A 15244-nucleotide genomic window follows, 5' to 3' on the forward strand; every position below is an offset into this window, starting at 1 on the left:
ACAGATCTTTGTAACTGGGCTCTTACTCTTGCATTTGAGGGGCTTTGTCAAACCTCAGCCCTTCCTCGGAGCATCCCAGTCTAAAGGAAGACTTCAAGTCCACGAGGTGGGAATTCCTAGGGCACAAGGACGTCCGCTGATCTAAATTGTGTGACCTCCCCCTTGTGACAGCAGCAGCCTGGCGCGACGCTAAGGGATGCGAGGGAATGAAATGGCTGGCTCGTTGGGATCCTCCGTGGACGTTTCCACGGCGCACAGACATACACACACACCCCCATAGCAGCACCCGTCCGCCCTGACCCGCACGGACCCCTCCATCACGGCCGCCCCCAGGCAGGTCCCGGGAGCCGGCCCCTCCCCAGCACAGCGGCCTGCCCTTCCCTTCCATCACGGCCGCCCCCAGGCCTGCCCAGCACAGCGGCCTGCCCTTCCCTTCCATCACGGCCGCCCCCAGGCCTGCCCAGCACAGCCGCCTGCCCTTCTCTTCCATCACGGCCGCCCCCAGGCCTCCCCACCACTGCGGCCTCGGAGAGGCGGTGGTTCGAGTGGAGGAGCAGTGTGGCGGACCCCGCCTCCTCGAGCGGGGCGAGCCTATCAGCTCTCCTGCAGCGATGAACGGCAGCTCTCCGGGAGCCAATGCGTTCCGCCCCCCCGCAAGGAACCCGCCCACTCCTTGTGTCGTCACGGGGCCTCTTAAACAGATGGAACAAGCCGGGCGCTTCCTAGCAGCGGGCGCCGAGGCCGGTGTTGGCGTCGTGAGGCGGCCGCGACTCGACCCTAAAGGGGAGCGAGCGGAGAGGGGCCCCGAGGCCTTGCCAGCCGGGCGGTCTGGGTCCTGCCCCTTTCCGGGCGGGGCGTCGCGGCCCCGGATCGCCCCGAGTTTCCGTCGCCGGCTGTGAGGAGAAGCTCCTTGCTGGGTCCGGGTGTCGGCGGCGGCTCCCTGGCCGTTCGTCCTCCCCGGGCCCAGAGACGCCCCCGCTCCAGTCATGCTGAGCAGAGTATGGAAGCGGCGGACTACGAAGTGCTGTCCGTACGAGAGCAGCTGTTCCACGAGCGGGTCCGCGAGTGCATCGTGAGTGCGGGAAGACCCGCGGTGGGGAGAAGACCCCCTGGGCTCCGGGCACCTGGGGAGCCCCGCTGGACCTGGGGGGGAGACGGGGCAGGGAGGGGACCGGCTGGCAGTCCCTACGAGGTAAACAAAGCCGCTTGGTTTCCTGCCCTGCACGCCCCTCCTCCCCCGGGGCTCCCTTTGTGGGGACGTGGGGAGCGCCGAGTGTCTGCAGGGGCCCCGAGGGGGATGGCCGGGAGCTCCCTTTTCCATCCCGTGGGTCGGGGAGGATGTCGCCTCGCCCCCCACTGCCGGCGCATCTTCCGGACTTCTGGTGTAGGGGCAGCTGGCGAGGCGAGCACGTAGTAGGGCTAGTTCCATGTGGCCAGATAGCACTGTTGGGCTTCTGATGATGTGCGACGAGGGTGGATGGCCGGGAGCTTCTGCTTGGCTGATTTTTCCCCTTGCTGTTTGACGTCCTGCTGGGCTGCCCAGCTCCCCAAGGGCACCTGGCGGATGGCCTTCCCACCTAGGTCCTTCCCTAGGCGGCTGCGTGACCCGATGGGGCTGAGGGACGATGCCCCCAACCCCACATACCACCTGGAAAGGAGAAAGTTCGGAGGATTAGAGAGAAGTGCAGGTTGAGCAGGAAGTCCGTGCATGGGGCCCTCCCTGGTTTTTCTCAGGCTGGGTTCCATTCTGCTCGCTCAGATTGCAGAAGTAAAGTGAGCCTGGAGGGCTGGGAAGTTGAAAGCCTGTTGGTCTGTGTGACACTCCAGGGGAGGTGTGTTTGCAGGAAGCCTGCCGGGGTGGGAGTCTCACTTGTTGGGGTTCCATATGCTGTGGAGACACACCCCGGTTTGAGCCTGGAGGGCTGGAGTCTGGCATTCCTGGAGAACTGGGAAGGTTGATGAGCCAGACCTTGGACACCCGCGGGAGGGTGTGCCTCCCTCTTTCCTTCAGTCCCATTGGTTGAGGGCATCAGTGCCGGTCAAGGGCAGCCTCAAGGCCTGGGGCACCTCCTCCACCTGCTCCCAGAACAACCTTGCACTGGAACTGCGTGGAACTCCACAAGGACCTTTAGGGCCTCCTGCCTTCCTGCTGATTGTGCAAGTCCAGGGCAGAACTCTGGGACCGTAAGAATCCTACAGCTATGGAATCTTGGTTGTGCTTGTTTCCTTGTGGTCGGCAACATTGTCCCAGACCTTGGCTGGCTCTGGTCTCTTGCCTCCCTATGTAGGCTGTGGAATGCAGATTCTCTGTGGGATCCGTTCCCTCTGGAGACTGAATCTGGGAAGCTGAGTTTGTCTTTTGGTCCGTCTCATGTGCAGTGGCGTGGCATCTTAAGACTTGGGCCAGTGGCTCCTGCTGTGGACCATAATAACAGGGATACGCGTGTGGGTTAACCTGGCTGCGTTGTATCTTTGTTGTCAGTTGAAAGTTGAGTCACTAAGAGGCGTAGCTTAGCCCGGGAGCTGGAAGTGACTTAAGGTAAAGCCCAGGGAGTGATTGCCTTTAATGTGGTAGACAGTGGCTCTGGAAGCTTCTAGATGTTGAGTCTTAACTGAAGGTCTACTATTAGGGCATGGGATTCCATGAGGCTTTGGCTTGGCCGGGGACAGACCTGATATTTCAGGGTCCCTGAATCGACCAAGTGGAACTTCTGACTTGATCTCAAGACAGATTCCTGCATAGCATGGGTGGAAGTAGGGTGGGGTGCCAGGACGGTATAGGGGTCTTCTTCCCCTCTAACCTGCTTCCCTTTCTAAAGAGGTACCTGGAGTAAATGCCCCGCCCCCGGCTCTGTGACCTATTCTAGCTGTGTGTGCATGGTTAGCTCTAGGAGTTTCCCTACCCGTTTACCTCCCAGGGGAGTCCACGTGGGGTTGGGTGTAGTGGTATTTCCCAGGGGTGTGGGATAGTCCCTGAGGCCCTGGTGGCAAGGAGGTGCCGGAGGGGGAACTGGAGTGCTCCCCTTGAGGGAGGGAACAGCGTGCCAGGAAGGTGAGGCTTTGGGGGGGTTGGGCAGTGGCTGAGGGTCCGAAGGGCTCATCACAACTCACACTCTGACAGATCTCAGCTCTCCTGTTTGCGACACTCTACATCCTCTGCCACATCTTCCTGACGCGCTTCAAGAGGCCTGCCGAGTTCACCACAGGTACCCGTGATTGCCTCCTCCCCCCCAGCGTCACCGGAGTCGCTGTCACCATGGGGCCAGCCTCACGGGAAGCCGTGCTGGGCTGTTTTGGAACCTCTGCCTCCGTGGCCTGCTTCCCTTGTGAGAAGGAGCAAGTTGGGGTAGCCACAGTCACCCCGCAGGTCACTTTTCTGATCTCCCGTTTCGTGCTACTGGCAGACGTGACCAGATCTGCATGGTCCTTGTGTGTGGTACTTTGTGGACCTCAAGCGAGCACCTGCAGGATAAATGTCTCCGTGAGGCGAGCTGTGGCATCTCTCCCGGCTCTTCCCCACACAGGCCTGAGTGCTGGTGGTAGCTGCTGTCTCTGTAGAGCGCCTGGGGGTGTGCAGGTTGAGTGTGAATCCCACCATGTGAGGGCAGTCTACTGGCCACCGGGCCTCCCTGCCTCCCCACCAAGGCAGCAACCCCGCCCCCCAACACGGTTTCCCTCAGTCTTCTCCCCATCCACCCAGCAGCCTCGCAGAGAGGCACTGGAGATGGGGGAGGAGGGGAAAAGCAGGGAAGTGTTCTGCCCACATTCTCCTCCCCTGGGCCCACTCACCTTGAAGCTGCCACCTTGCCTGAGAACACCCCGTGGGGGCTGCACTGTAAGACCTCCCGGGCTAGCCTCTTTTCAGCCAGCGGGAGAGGGAGGGGCCGCACTTGAACACACTTGACTCCCAGGGCTGCCCGCTGATGCCTTGCCTCTCCCCCACCTTCTCTCCCTCACAGTGGACGATGAAGATGCCACAGTTAACAAGATTGCGTAAGTGTCCCGGTCACCAGGTGGTCTTAAGGAGCGAGGATGGAGTGGAAGGAGGAGGAGGGTCCCACACAGGGAGGAGGCAGTGTTCACTCCCACCCTGCGGCTGGCTACTGGCAGCCCTGCCCCACCCTGGGGACGCCCAGGGAAAGCTGCTGTTCCTGTCTCCCTTGTTAGGCCAGGATCTTTTGGGAGCCTCACTGCCAGGTACCTAGGGCTAAAAGGGGCCTGAGTCACCGGAAATGGCTCCAGCTTGGCTTCACCTCCTGGCAGCCAGTGGGAGGGAGTTGAGTGTGCTGCATGATCGTGGGAATGGACTTGGGGTGTGGGGAAAACGGGAAACGCCCCAGGCAGCCGAGGGCCAGAGCATTATGAATCAGTTGTTGTTGGTGTGCCCAGAGAGTAGCAAACAGATGGCCCCTCTGGGACAGAGCTTAGACCACAGCTCTTTTCCCAGACAGGCCAGCCAGATGGAAGGGCCCTTCTTTACAGGGATGCAGTCAGGGCACAGGCCTGGGCTGTGACACCCGGCCTCACTTGCCCTAGCACAGCCCTTGGGGGTAACCCCACTCTTACCCTGGCTAGAAAGAGGCCAGCCCAGAAATCTGTATCCCTGAGCAGAAAAGGCCACACCCCTGAGCTGTGGCATTGTGCCTGGTGCAATCCGTTAAACATGGAGAGCAGGGCCACGTTCCTGGGGCTTGCTGGCCAGGTAGCCTGGTTCCGTGGGTGCCAAGGTGGGACGCATCACGTACACCAGCATTTCCCCAGAGATCAAGGGGAGGGAGGGGCAGTAATGGGTAGAGCCTCTGGATGTGATGTGTTATTGGTTCTGGAAGTTACAAATGCCCTTGAGGACAACATGCGGCAGTGAGTCCCTGTGCCAGCCAAGTCAGTTGGCCCTTCTCTGCCCAGGCTCGAGTTGTGTACCTTCACCCTGGCGGTCGCCCTGGGTGCTGTCCTGCTCCTACCCTTCTCCATCATCAGCAACGAGGTGCTACTGTCCCTGCCTCGGAACTACTACATCCAGTGGCTCAATGGCTCCCTCATCCATGGTGCGTGGTTCGTGGCTGTGGCCCGGCTGGGGAGCAGGGGCTCCACAGGCACTGCCTGCCCACTGCAGGGTCAGCCCCTGGTGAGCTGTGCCCCACGCTCCCAACACTTCAACTTCTCCTTTTCCCCTAGGCCTCTGGAACCTGGTTTTTCTCTTCTCCAACTTGTCCCTCATCTTCCTCATGCCCTTCGCATACTTCTTCACTGAGTCTGAGGGCTTCGCCGGCTCCAGAAAGGTGAGTAGGAGGACCAGTCAGACGGTAAGGCAGCAGACAGAATTCCACTCAAATGCTTCCACTAAAGGGATCCTAATGGACTGTTGGCAGAGGGTTAGTCAGAGTCATGGGAACCAACAAAGACCTTGTTGTTGTTGTGTGTTTTGTTTTAAATTAGAATGGCAGAGCAACAGCTCTTCCTTCCTCTGGTTCATTCCCAAAAGTATCTAGGGCTGCAGTATCTAGGGCTGTGCCAGGCTAAAGCCAGGAGCTGGCACTCCAGGACTTGGGCCTTGAGCTGCTGCTGCCCAGGCACATTAGCAGGGAGTGAAATGGGAAACAGAGTAGCCAAGACTCGAATTGGTGCCCTGATACGGGGCATGAGTGTGGGATTGGGTATTGCTGCCTCACCCCTCAACGAGGAGTTGGAGGCCAAGACAACAGCTGGAGGTCCTTACCACCCCTTGGCCTGCATGGATAAGGCAGGAAGTCAATTCTGGGACCCACAGAATCTTTGTTTTTGTTGTAGTGTCCTGGCCACTGCCAAAACCATGGTGGCGAGAAACACGGGGTTGATTGCTCATCTTCCTTATTGTCTCCTGCTGGTCTTTCGTGGGGCAAGCTGGACAGAATACCAGAGGGCAGAGAGCTTGGTGTGATGGGGACCCCAGAGGTCAGCCCCCCAAGGCCAAGAAAGAGTTTGAAGGGACCTGGGAGGAGGTTGCAAAGGAAGAGTAGCAGGTGGATAGTGTGACACTGGAGTGGGAGGTGGGAGGTAACGCCCTGTCTCCTGAATCCATGCCTCTGGCAGGCACCACCAGCCTCTCCTCTCCTCACCTCTCCTCATGGTCCCGCCCCTGCCCCCATCCACCTCTCCCTGCAGGGCGTCCTGGGCCGGGTCTACGAGACGGTGGTGATGCTGTTACTACTCACTCTGCTGGTGTTGGGTATGGTGTGGGTGGCATCGGCCATTGTGGACAACAAGACCAGCAGGGAGTCACTCTACGGTGAGACTCCTGGCTTCCTCAGCTCCCCAACGAGCAGCTCTTTAGACGGCCACTGTTCCCTGGCCAGGGAAGGCACATGTTGGCACCCTCTTCCTGAGGCCAAGAGATTCCAACTGATGGATGCCTGGCCAGATCCACCCTTCAGCCTCGTTCCATCTGATCCCTGCGATGGGTTAACAAGACGGTTGACCTTTGGGGAAAGCAGCAGTTAGGGGCACCAGCCTGTCCAGTGGAAAGGAAGATCTTTATGTACTTCTTTATTTTTTTTAAGGTTTATTTATTTTTATTTGAAAGTCAGATATACAGAGAGGAGGAGAGACAGAGAGGAAGATCTTCCATCCGATGATTCACTCCCCAAGTGTGCACAACTGCCGATGCTATGCCGATCTGAAGCCAGGAGCCAGGAACTTCTCCAGGTCTCCCACGCTGGTGCAGGGTCCCAAGGCTTTGGGCCGTCCTCAACTGCTTTCCCAGGCCACAAGTAGGGAGCTGGATGGGAAGTAGAGCTGCCGGGATTAGAACCTGCGCCCATATGGGATCCCGGGGCTTTCAAGGTGAGGACTTTAGCCGCTAGGCCATGCCGCCGGGCCCCCTTTATGTACTTCTTGACTCCCTATGTTAGCAATAAGAGGTGTGTACAAAATTAGTACAGAGTGACAAGGAGACAGAGGGCTCTTCTATCTGATGGTCACTCCGCAAATGGGTGCAAAGGTCATGTCTGGACCAGGCTGAAACCAGGAGCCTGGAACTCTGTTCTGGTCTCCCATGTGGATAACAGCCCAAGTACTTGGACCATCATCTTCTTATTTATTTATTATTGGAAAGGCAGATTTACAAAGAGAAGGAGAGACAGAGAGAAGGATCTTCCATTGGCTGGTTCATTCCCTAAGTGGCGGTAACAGCCAGAGCTGAGCCAGTCGAAAGCCAGAAACCAGGAGCTCCTTCTGGGTCTCCCACGCAGGTCCAGGGTCCCAAGGCTTTGGGCCATCCTTGACTGCTTTCCCAGGCCACAAGCAGAGAGATGGATGGGAAGTGGAGCAGCTGGGATATAAACTGGCCATATGGGATCCTGGTGCTTGCGAGGAGAAGGATAGCAAATTGAGCCATCCCAGTGGGCCTTGAGGCATCTTCTGCTACCTTACTAGGCTCATAAGCACATGGAGGGATCATAAGCAGAGCAGCCAGAAATTTGGCTTGGCGCTCAGATATGGGATGTGGGCTTAACCTGCTGTCCCCCACAGTCCACCCCAGTGTGCCTCTTTTCACCCGTAGATTTCTGGGAGTACTATCTCCCCTACCTCTACTCCTGCATCTCCTTCTTCGGGGTCCTGCTGCTTCTGGGTGAGTGCGCACAGTCTGAGGGTTTCAGTGGGGCCTGTGAGGAGGAAGGAACAGAGCAGGAATTAGGGGGAGAGAAGGGATAGGTACCAGACTCTTTATCCCCACAGTGTGTACTCCGCTGGGTCTCGCCCGCATGTTCTCCGTCACCGGGAAGCTGCTGGTCAAGCCCAGGGTATGTGCTCCTCACCCTTTTGCCCAACAGAGGGAGCCTTCCGCCAAGCTGCAGCTGGCCAGGGGCCACAGCCTCCGTGGGCTCCTGCCACATGGAGCTGGGCCCCAGACATGAGGGCAGGATGCCAGGTGACGGGGTTCCCAGAGCTGCTTGGCCACAAGGCGATAGCCGCAGCTTGGGGAAGTTGTGGTGCCATGCTGCCCCGGGGTGAGGGAGCCCCTGACGTCTGGCCCTTCCCTGCCCTCTGTCCCCAGCTGCTGGAAGACCTAGAAGAGCAGCTGTACTGTTCAGCCTTTGAGGAAGCAGCTCTGACCCATAGGATCTGCAGTGAGTTGCAGCTGTCCTCAGCTGGGGTGGAGAGGGCCTGGCCCTGGGCAGGGCCATGGGACCAGAGGGCAGTGTCGTGTTTGTTGCCCCCAGATCCCACCTCCTGCTGGTTGCCTCTGGACATGGAGCTGCTGCACAGACAGGTCCTGGCTCTGCAGACACAGAGGATCCTACTGGGTATGTGGGTTGAGAGGATGTGGCGGGCCTGACTTTCCCCAAGCAAAGGGTCCTGCTTGCTTGTTCCATGTGCTTGCTCACCAGACAGCTTCCTACTTGTAAACAGAGAAGCGGAGGAAGGCATCAGCCTGGCAACGGAACCTGGGCTACCCACTGGCCATGCTGTGCCTGCTGGTGCTGACGGTAAGTGGAACAGCCTACTCGGGGAGGCGAGCAGGCCCATGAGGCTGTCTCAGGGAGGAGGTACGGGCCCCCATTTATCCGTGATAGTGGCTGCCTCCCTCCCACTTAGGGCCTGCCTCAAGTCTTGTCTGGTACAGAACACTTTTTCATGTTTGTTTATTAGATATTTCTTATTTTTGATTTGCTTTTATCTAATTAAAAGATAGAGTGAGGGACTGGCATAGTGGGTAAAGCTGCCACTTGCAATGCTAGCATCTCATTTGGGCGCCATTTCGTGTGCCGGCTGTTCCTCTTAGATTGAGTGTCCTGCTGATGGCCTGGGAAAATCAGTGGAGGTCACCCAAGTGTTGGGCACCATGCCACGCATGTGGGAGACCTGAAAGAAGCTCTTGGCTCCTGGTTTAGGCTTGGTTCAGTCCTGACTGTTGCAACCACCCTTGACTCTTCCTTTGTCTGTTTCTCTTCTGTCACTCTTTTCTAAGAAAATTAAAAGGCAGAAGGAGGGACACGCTGGAAGAGATCTTCTATTCAGCGGTTCCCTCCCTGTAACACCCACAGCCGTCAGGGCTGGGCCAGGCTACAGCTGGGAGCCCGTAGCACCGTCTCACTCTCCCGTGTGGACATCAGGGACCAGGGCGTGTTTAGCTGCCACCTCTGCCTCCAGGAATGCATTAGCAGGAAACTGACTAGAAGCAGTCGCTGTGGGACTCTAATATGGGACCCAGGTGTCTCAAGCAGTGATTTAGCCCACTGTACCACCCTAGTTCCTATTTTGAAGGTGAAGACACAGAATAACTTTCCAAAAGTCTTAAGGTGCCGACTTGTGGTGGACTGTAAGAGGACAGATTGGAATGCAGTCTGCCCCTGGTTTGTCCGTCGTAAGGAGGGGCACCTCTTCCCAGCCAGCTTTGGAGTGGTCCTTCTAGCTGAGGGGCTGTGCCTGTGAGCTGCTCGGAGGGGCTCTGTGCCTAGCACCGGCCTTGAGGCAGCCCACGAGCCACTCCGTGCAGAGCCCAGCAGCCAGGCTTGGTGAGCTGGAGAGTGAAGATGCGATGCAGGTTCGACCTACTGCCAAGGCTCAGGGTGGAGCCAGGGCTGGGCTGGGCTGGGCTGGACTCTCGACCTTGCATCTCCCAGGGCCTGTCTGTGCTCATCGTGGCCTTCCACATCCTGGAGCTGCTCATCGACGAGGCCGCCATGCCGCGGGGCATGCAGGTACTTGCACCTCCTCCTCCTCAGGAGGCAGGGAGAAGGCTGGGGGTGGGGAGAGGCCAACGCTCACGCTGCCCCCTCCACCCCTTCAGGACGCCTCGCTGGGCCAGGTGTCCTTCTCCAAGCTGGGCTGCTTTGGTGCCGTCATTCAGGTTGTCCTCATCTTGTATCCTTTGGAAAGCCACGGCTGCCTCCACTCACCAAGCCTGGCTGCTGGGCTCCACACGGAGTGGCTCTTGGGCTGGGGGGTGGGGATGGGAGCCCAGTGCTCTCTGGCATTGCGTTCAGAAAGACAAGGGCTGGGAGGGAGGCCTTCCTCCTGGAAGGTGCCTGCTTCTGCCTTCACCCAGCCTCAGTTACCTGATGGTGTCCTCTGTCGTGGGCTTCTATACCTCTCCGCTCTTCCGGGGCCTGCGGCCCAGGTGGCATGACACAGCCATGACTCAGGTAGCGGGAGCTCCCTGGGGGCGTGGGTGGGTGACAGGCACTTCAGCTGTGCCACTGCCTCCGCCTGTCCTCTCCTCCCCTGCTAGATCATTGGGAACTGCGTGTGTCTCCTGGTGCTAAGCTCGGCACTCCCTGTCTTCTCTCGGACTCTGGGTAAGTAGCAAGATAGCAAGAGGGGATAAAGGAATTGGCTTTTTTTTTTTTTTTTCTTTTTTAAGTATCTACAGGTAGTAAGTGGTCAATGTGTGTATACATATACACGTGTGTGTGTGTGCTGTCTCCACCCCAACACCAAACTGGGAGTGTTACCCATTATATAGATGGGTAAACCGAGTCCCTGTAAAGTGCGTATGGCTGAGTTTCAGAACAGTGTTGCTTCAAAACTCATCTATTGTTTTGTTTGGTTTGGTTTTTGAGAGGCAGCAGAGAGTGCACCCAGCCAATGATTCACTCTTTAAATGCCTACAACCCCTAGGGGTCAGGAGACGGAAAAAACCAGGTTCACAGAACTGCTGGTGCTGCTGCCTCCCAGGATGTGCCTGGATGGAAGCCAGAGCCGGGAATTGAACCCCCAGGCCCTCTGATGGGGTTACAGGCAGCTTCACTGCCACTGGATGCCTGCTCCCCGTGGCTCAGCTGCCATTGCCATTGACTTGCTTTGGGTGGGGAGCAGGGTTTTCACCCAGTCTTCCTTCTGGGTAGGTCTGTGAATCAATGTTTTCTGAAAGAGCAGGAAGAAAGAAGGTAGTTGAGAGGGCCGATCTTGGCTATTTTAAGGACAACTCAGTTTATTTTTATTTACTAAGAGTTGCTTATTTGAAGGGCAGTGGGAAAGGTAGAATTCTTCCATCTGTTGGTTCACTCCCCTCCAAGTGGCCACAACAGCTCTGGCTGAGCCAGAGCAGAGCCAGGAGCCAGGAGTTTGCTGTCTGTCTCCCATGTAGATATAGAGGCCCTGGCCCGTGTGTGACGCAGTGGCTGGAAGTGTCGGTTTGAGTCCCAGCTGCTCCACTTCCCATCCAGCTCCCTGCTTGTGGCCTGGGAAAGCAGTCGAGGACGGCCCAAAGCCTTGGGACCCTGCAGCCACATGGGAGACCCAGAAGAAGCTCCTGGCTCCTGGTTTTGGATCAGCTCAGCTCCTGCTGTTGTGTCCATCTGGGGAGTGAACCAGCAGGTGGAAGACATATTTCTTTGTGTCTCCTGTCTCTGTGAACCTGATCTGCCTTTCCCATACAAATAAACAAATCTTTAAAAAAAAAAAAAAAAAAAGCTGCAGCTGCAAGGAGAGGTTTCCAGGTCTAGGACAAGGTGAGCGGGCCTAGCTGCTGGTGCTGGACAGCTGCAGTGCTGAGATTTGGCCACCAGGAGGCATCAGGAAGTTGGGTTCCTAGTAGGAGAGGGGCTGGGGAGGCCCACCTGCCACCCTCCATGTGTGCTTCAGGACTCACCCGCTTCGACCTGCTGGGTGACTTTGGCCGCTTCAACTGGCTGGGAAATTTCTACATCGTGTTCCTCTACAACGCAGCCTTCGCCGGCTTTAGCACACTGTGTCTGGTGAAGACCTTCACCGCCGCTGTGCGGGCAGAGCTCATCCGAGCCTTTGGTGAGAGGGAGTGGGGTTGTAAGCAGCTGGGGCGGGGTTCTCCTGAGGGGTGCTGGTCATCTCAATAGGGCAGGCTGTGCTTCCTGCTCTGTTTGTTGTCTGCCTGGTCCACCCGTTCCGCGGCTTGGTTGTCTTGCCCTTGAGGGGCTGGCCTCCTGCCCTGGCTTTGACTGCCCACCCCCCACACCCCCCTGCTTCTCCAGGGTTGGACAGATTGCCGCTGCCTGTTTCCGGCTTCCCCCGGGCATCTAGGAAGAGCCAGCACCAGTGACCTCCGGCTAGGGTTGGGAGAGAGCAAACCGGACACTGCCATCTGCTGCCTAGGCCCAGAGGGAGTCCCAGGGGTGCAGCGACCTCAGGGCCTGGAGCCGCAAGGGGGACTGAACCATCTGCACTGTTGCATGATCTGAGCCAGCGTTTGGGACCAGTGCCCTGCTTTTCCAGACTTAACTGTGGTCTTGGCTGGGGCTGGGGCTGGGTGACTGGGCCTGCCTCCTGGTCCCAAATCCGTTTACGCATCAATCTGCCTCACTGCTATCCCGGGCCATGCCTGTCGCCATGTTTACATGACTTGATGTGCAATAGGGTGGGGAGGGGGCAGGGGAGAGGCTGGGCCAGGGCAGGGGGAGGGAAACAGGGCGGCCCCCTGGCCTCTGGCCCAGCGGAATCTGAGCACTGTGCTATCCTGAGGGCGTAGGCATGAAGAAGCTACACTCATCAGCAATAAAGCCAGTCCCAGGGTCTGCTTCTGTATGGATTTTGTTGTTGTTGTTGTTAGGTTGCTTCTCCCTGTGTCTACTTGGATAACCTTGTTCCCAGCACTCCTGGGCCTCTTGCCCACCACCCTTGTCCTGCCACTCCATCTGCATTCTTGGTGTCTTTGGGGCACACTTAGATCAAGTGTTAAACTGCATGATTTATTTTTTCTTATTTTTGAATTTTATGGTATAATTCTATAGGGTCTGAGACTCCCCGTCCCAAAATTCCCACCCCTCGACTGATTTTCTCCATGTTATCACAATAGTACAGTCCTTCATAAGCAGTCATAAGTTCATCAGTCTGTTATTTAAGTGTGCGCCAACATTGCTGGTACAGACAATGGCAGACAGTCCAGCATCTCATTGTCTAGATATGTCTAACAGTTTCATTGGGAGTCCATCTTTGATTTAGAAGTAAGGATGCATACTGCATTGTATCTTCACATCTATTTCCTTTTTTTTTTTTAAAGATTTATTTATTTTATTACAAAGTCAGATATACAGAGAGGAGGAAAGACAGGAAGATCTTCCGTTGATGTTTCACTCCCCAAGTGAGCCGCAACGGGCCAGTGCTGCGCCGATCCGAAGCCGGGAACCTGGAACCTCTTCCGGGTCTCCCACGCGGGTGCAGGGTCCCAATGCATTGGGCCGTCCTCGACTGCTTTCCCAGGCCACAAGCAGGGAGCTGGATGGGAAGTGGAGCTGCCAGGATTAGAACCGGCACCCATATGGGATCCCGGGGCATTCAAGGCGAAGACTTTAGCCGCTAGGCCACGCCGCCGGGCCCCACATCTATTTTCTTTTTAACATTATTTGAAAGTCAGAGCTAATTGACTTCCTCAGTTGGCCACAGTGGCCAAAGCGGAGCCAGGCCGAAGCAAGGAGCTTCTTCTGGGTCCCCCACCCATAACTTTGTTATCTTCCACTGCCTTACCCCCAGGTACATTGGCAGGGAGCTGACACTGGAACATCCAGGACTTGAACCAGCAGCCATATGGATGCCAACGTCACAGGATCTGGCTTTACCCATGATGCCATAGCACCAACCCCTAATCCACTTGGTTTGGCTGGAGGAAGCTCCTCCCTTAACCTTCCTAAAAGCTGCCTGGAGCTCTGCCTCCCTCACTGGAAGTCATGGAGGTAGGGATAAAATGTCTTCAGCCTTGGGCCCAGCACGGTAGCCTACTGGCTAAAGTCCTCGCCTTACACGCACCTGGATCTCACTTGGGCACCAGTTCTAATCCTGGCAGCCCCACTACCCTTCTAGCTTTCTGTTTGTGGCCTGGGATAGCAGTCAAGGATAGCCCAAAGCCTTGGGACCCTGCACCCACGTGGGAGACCCAGAAGAAGCACCTGGCTCCTGGGTTTGGATCAGCTCAGCTCCAGCCATTGCGGCCACGTGGGGGATGAATCAATGGACAGAAGATCTTTCTCTCAGTCTCCCCTCCTTTCTGTATATCTGACTTTCCAATAAAAATAAATCTTTAAACAAAAAATGTCTTCTGCCTTGGCCTCCCTTGTCTTGGCTATAGAGCCCAGAAGTGGCTGGCTGACCAGGGATTTTGATTCTTACACCAAAGACCACCACGATATCATCTTGCAAGGAGCCGCCATTTCCTTCAGTAGATCCCTCAGTGTATTGGGTGTGAGGACAGCTTCCTGCAAAGCCCCCGGGAGCACCTTTCTCACAGTCCTTGCGTTTGCAGCTGCTGGAGAATCTTGGTCAATGTCTTGAGGGAGGGCTGCTGGGCGTGCCAGCCTTGGGGCTGGGTGAGTGGAGGCTGAACGTGAAGTGCAACACAGTGTAGAGTCCACAGATGCTTGCCAGGCACCCAACTGCAACCTCAGGGCTTAGCCTTGGAGACGCACGATAAACAAGCGTGTGCTCAAGAATTGCTTTGTCTAGTAAGGGGACAAGATAATGCTGAATCTAGGAACACAGCTGGTCGATGTGGGACCATGAGGACGCCTTCTAAGAGGGCATGTTTTCTAAAAGGTAGAAACTGTGGGGTGAAGAGCAACCGAAGTCACAGACCCGAGAGGCTGGAACTGGACTCCAAGGAGGCCAGAGAGTTGCTCAGAGGGAAGCTGAGGGCACTTGTTAGCTGTCTCATGGGCGACAGTCATGGGCTGCCCTCCAGTGACTTCCAGCAGACAAGTTGTTTGAAAAGCAGCAGCTGTTGGAGGCCTGGCAAGGACGGCAGGGCCACAGGTTAGGAGTTCTAAAGCAGCCTTTAAGTACCAAGCTGTTGTCCTTGGTTCTGGGGCAGCTCCCATGCAGAACTGTGACCTAGGGGGGAAGCCAGTACCCTGGCCTCCAGGCTGCCTACTGCTGCTTACCACTGACTGCCAGGAGATTGGGGAGAACCATGGAGAAGGCAGGCCTTGGGCGGGTGCCCATAGGGCTTTGCTGGTCTTGGGGGCAGAAATTGGAACCTGTGCTTCCTGGAGGACAGCAGAAGGCATGGTCGCCAAGGGAGGCTTTGGTCAAGCCTTTGCTTTATACAATTCAAGTATCAAGAGGAGCGTTTGGTTCCAAATTTAGGCTTGGAGGTAGAAGGCCGGTTAGTTACCCAGGCAGCTGGGGACTGTAAAGCTGCTAGGATTTCCTAGGCAGGTGTCTGGGTTCCAGGACGGGGCCCACTACAGTGATAAAATGGGCCTTTGGTGACCGGCTAGATCCCCCGCCCGGGTGGGATGGGGCGGGCCGGTCCTGGGAGAAAGGCAGGAGGCGGGGCCAGGGGCCACTTAAGGCGGAG

The 15244-nt window shown here is 56.9% G+C and overlaps 1 protein-coding gene across 2 annotated transcripts; it reads left to right on the plus strand.

Moving 5' to 3' along the window:
* Positions 1 to 686: 686 nt before the first annotated feature.
* Positions 687 to 12482, plus strand: LMBR1L (limb development membrane protein 1 like). Of its 2 annotated transcripts, none has more exons than XM_058673771.1 (17): positions 687 to 1072; positions 3122 to 3206; positions 3960 to 3993; positions 4906 to 5045; positions 5176 to 5279; positions 6142 to 6265; positions 7538 to 7606; positions 7714 to 7778; positions 8033 to 8105; positions 8199 to 8282; positions 8389 to 8465; positions 9603 to 9680; positions 9770 to 9843; positions 10034 to 10124; positions 10211 to 10277; positions 11650 to 11727; positions 11931 to 12482. In XM_058673771.1, exons 1-17 carry the CDS (start codon positions 1001 to 1003, stop codon positions 11996 to 11998), a joined length of 1383 nt encoding a protein of 460 aa, XP_058529754.1. In that variant the 5' UTR covers positions 687 to 1000; the 3' UTR covers positions 11999 to 12482. The 2 variants fall into 2 exon arrangements, with proteins under 2 accessions (XP_058529754.1, XP_004599400.1); XM_004599343.2 differs by having other exon boundaries at positions 689 to 1072; positions 11566 to 11727.
* Positions 12483 to 15244: the final 2762 nt, after the last annotated feature.

This window comes from Ochotona princeps, chromosome 15, assembly GCF_030435755.1.
Source record: "Ochotona princeps isolate mOchPri1 chromosome 15, mOchPri1.hap1, whole genome shotgun sequence".
NCBI classification, from domain to species: Eukaryota; Metazoa; Chordata; class Mammalia; order Lagomorpha; family Ochotonidae; genus Ochotona; species Ochotona princeps.

Excerpts from the sequence above, each read along its gene's own strand:
- LMBR1L (XM_004599343.2), top strand. The coding sequence starts at position 1,001 with ATGGAAGCGGCGGACTACGAAGTGCTGTCCGTACGAGAGCAGCTGTTC. Across the intron at positions 5,046-5,175 it reads CAATGGCTCCCTCATCCATG|GCCTCTGGAACCTGGTTTTT; the intron begins GTGCGTGGTTCG and ends CTTTTCCCCTAG. Across the intron at positions 9,681-9,769 it reads CCATGCCGCGGGGCATGCAG|GACGCCTCGCTGGGCCAGGT; the intron begins GTACTTGCACCT and ends CCACCCCTTCAG.